General features: G+C 44.0%; 1 protein-coding gene across 1 annotated transcript in view; it reads right to left on the bottom strand.

Moving 5' to 3' along the window:
* Positions 1–540: 540 nt before the first annotated feature.
* LOC135463995 (uncharacterized) overlaps positions 541–2,182 on the bottom strand; it is a 10,588-nt gene continuing 8,946 nt past the window's right edge. Inside the window, exons 2-3 of the mRNA XM_064741468.1 lie at positions 1,855–1,993; positions 541–937 (exon numbers count right to left, since the gene is read on the bottom strand). Of these exons, the coding sequence (XP_064597538.1) occupies positions 541–937; positions 1,855–1,993 (536 nt within the window). The remainder of the gene's footprint in view (positions 938–1,854; positions 1,994–2,182) is intronic.

Raw genomic sequence — 2,182 nt, 5'->3', positions numbered from 1 at the left:
TATGGATAACAATTCCTAGATTTATTGTGTTGGTGACGTTACGATGTAGGTTCTTACATCGTTATCAAACCATATGAACATACAGAGATACAAGACAACATATATACAGTGAGACAGTGAGTGGTGTCAACAACAGGCAACAATTAGACAGGATTAGACAGTGACCGCCTTAAACCCTGAAGCCATTACCCTGAAGTTACTATCTATGTTACATTGTTGCCTGTTGTTGACACCACTCACTCTCTTACTGTATATATGTTGCCTTGTATCTCTGTATGTTCATATTGTTTGATAACGATGTAAGAACCTACATCGAAACCTCACCAACACAATAAATCTAGGAATTGTTATCCATAAGTAATGCCTCTGTCAATCTTGACTGAAATGAACTCTGGGGCTAAATGTTACCCAGGAATATAAATAAATCCAAAACTAAATTCCAAACCAAATACATTTTCACGTAAAGGTTAAAGCTTTGTGATATAACCAGCAGTTCTGCTAATCTGGCACTGAAATATCTAACCATACATTCAGTGCAATCTAGGTGTAACGGTGCATCCGATATCGCTTCTTGCCGCTGCAATTCCTCCCGGAGTGTACCATCTTGGCCAACGGTATGGAGGCTTGTTTGTCCCCAAGTGGGCAGTATTTGATGGTGTGAGCCACGTCCCCAGTGGCGCGGCACAGCGGGCAAACATACGCACGTAGAACAGGGCAGGTGACGTTTCCAAATCTGTCTTTCAGCTTGTGGGAAAGATAGTACATCTCCGTCTCTCCGTTCTGCCGACAGAAGGCGCAGTAGAGAGGCCCATATCCACTGACTGAGAACCGACTGACTGGGAACTGACCATTCACTGGGAACTGATGAGTTAACATCTGTTTCATTAACTGAACAAGCTCATGGAGGTCATCACGGGTTGGGGGAGTTGAGCATCGCCTGAAAACCAATGAATCAAAACTATACGTTAGATTTATTTATTTGATTGGTGTTTTATGCCGCACTCAAGAATATTTCACTTATACGACGGCGGCCAGCATTATGGTGGGAGGAAACCGGGCGGAGCCCAGGGGAAACCCACAAGCATCCGCAGGCTGCTGGCAGACCTTCCCACTTACGGCCGGAGAGGAAGCCAGTACGAGCTGGAATTGAACTCACAGCGACCGCATTGGTGAGAGGCTTCTGGGTCATTACGCTGCACTAGCGCACTAAACGACTGAGCCACGGAGGCCCCCACTATACATTAGACAAGCAGAAAATACAAACATGACCCAAATACAAGAGGGACATGCAACTTCACAGCTACCCCAACAAACATGACACCAGTGGGCCGATTCCGGTGTTGAAGCAGCGTATTAAGGCAGTACCGGCACGTCACATCCTTAACGCACCCAGTACCACGCCATTGCTGGCTAGCCAGTATTCAGTTACAATTCACATTGCCCTAAATGTGCCAGTTATCAAAACTAGACCAGCACTGGTTCAGTTCCCGTGGGAACAAATTGAGCTACCAGTATAAAATACGTAATACCCCCTGGAAAATCATTCCTCCGCTGCCTCGATCAGACCTCCGTTATCAAAACCCTTACCTGGAATCACTTCAGTAAAAAGTACAGGTATACGGTTTAGTTATTGTCCGTGAAGTCTTCAGACAGACACTCGTATAACTTACATGCATTAGCCTGATGTTGTGCTGACATCGTGACTTATTCGTGAAACTGACCATCTTTTTACAGTATCTTTATAAGAGCAAATTATAGAGTTATCGATCTTGGGCCAGTTATCTGCCCTTGGCAGAATAGTACGTTTACAACTTCTGCAACGGACAGCCAAAGATTTAAGGATAATATGCTTGCACAAAGTCGGCCCAGTTCTGGACCAGTCCAGACAGTGTATTCCGGGACGAGGAATTGTGGGACGTGCTGCCCAGCTCATTGTCGGCTGCTTCTGAAAACTCTGGTAAGATCCACCAAAATCCTTTCTCAAAATATTTGCCTGAAATCGTTTAAACATTCATTCTTTGACAGAATTTTGGTGTATTTTCACTTCCATAACAGTGTCAAGCAACCTTCCTCTGTTATTTTGGCGTTTACACGTAAAGAGCACAGCAGATAGTTAAAAACGTGCAGACACGAATTTTACAACTGTACAACAACATATTCTATAGTTTTTTTTTTTTTGATT

The sequence above is a fragment of the Liolophura sinensis genome, chromosome 3, assembly GCF_032854445.1.
Source record: "Liolophura sinensis isolate JHLJ2023 chromosome 3, CUHK_Ljap_v2, whole genome shotgun sequence".
NCBI classification, from domain to species: Eukaryota; Metazoa; Mollusca; class Polyplacophora; order Chitonida; family Chitonidae; genus Liolophura; species Liolophura sinensis.
The sequence above is the reverse complement of the archived record's forward strand: the minus strand, read 5'-3'. Positions and strand labels throughout refer to the sequence as shown.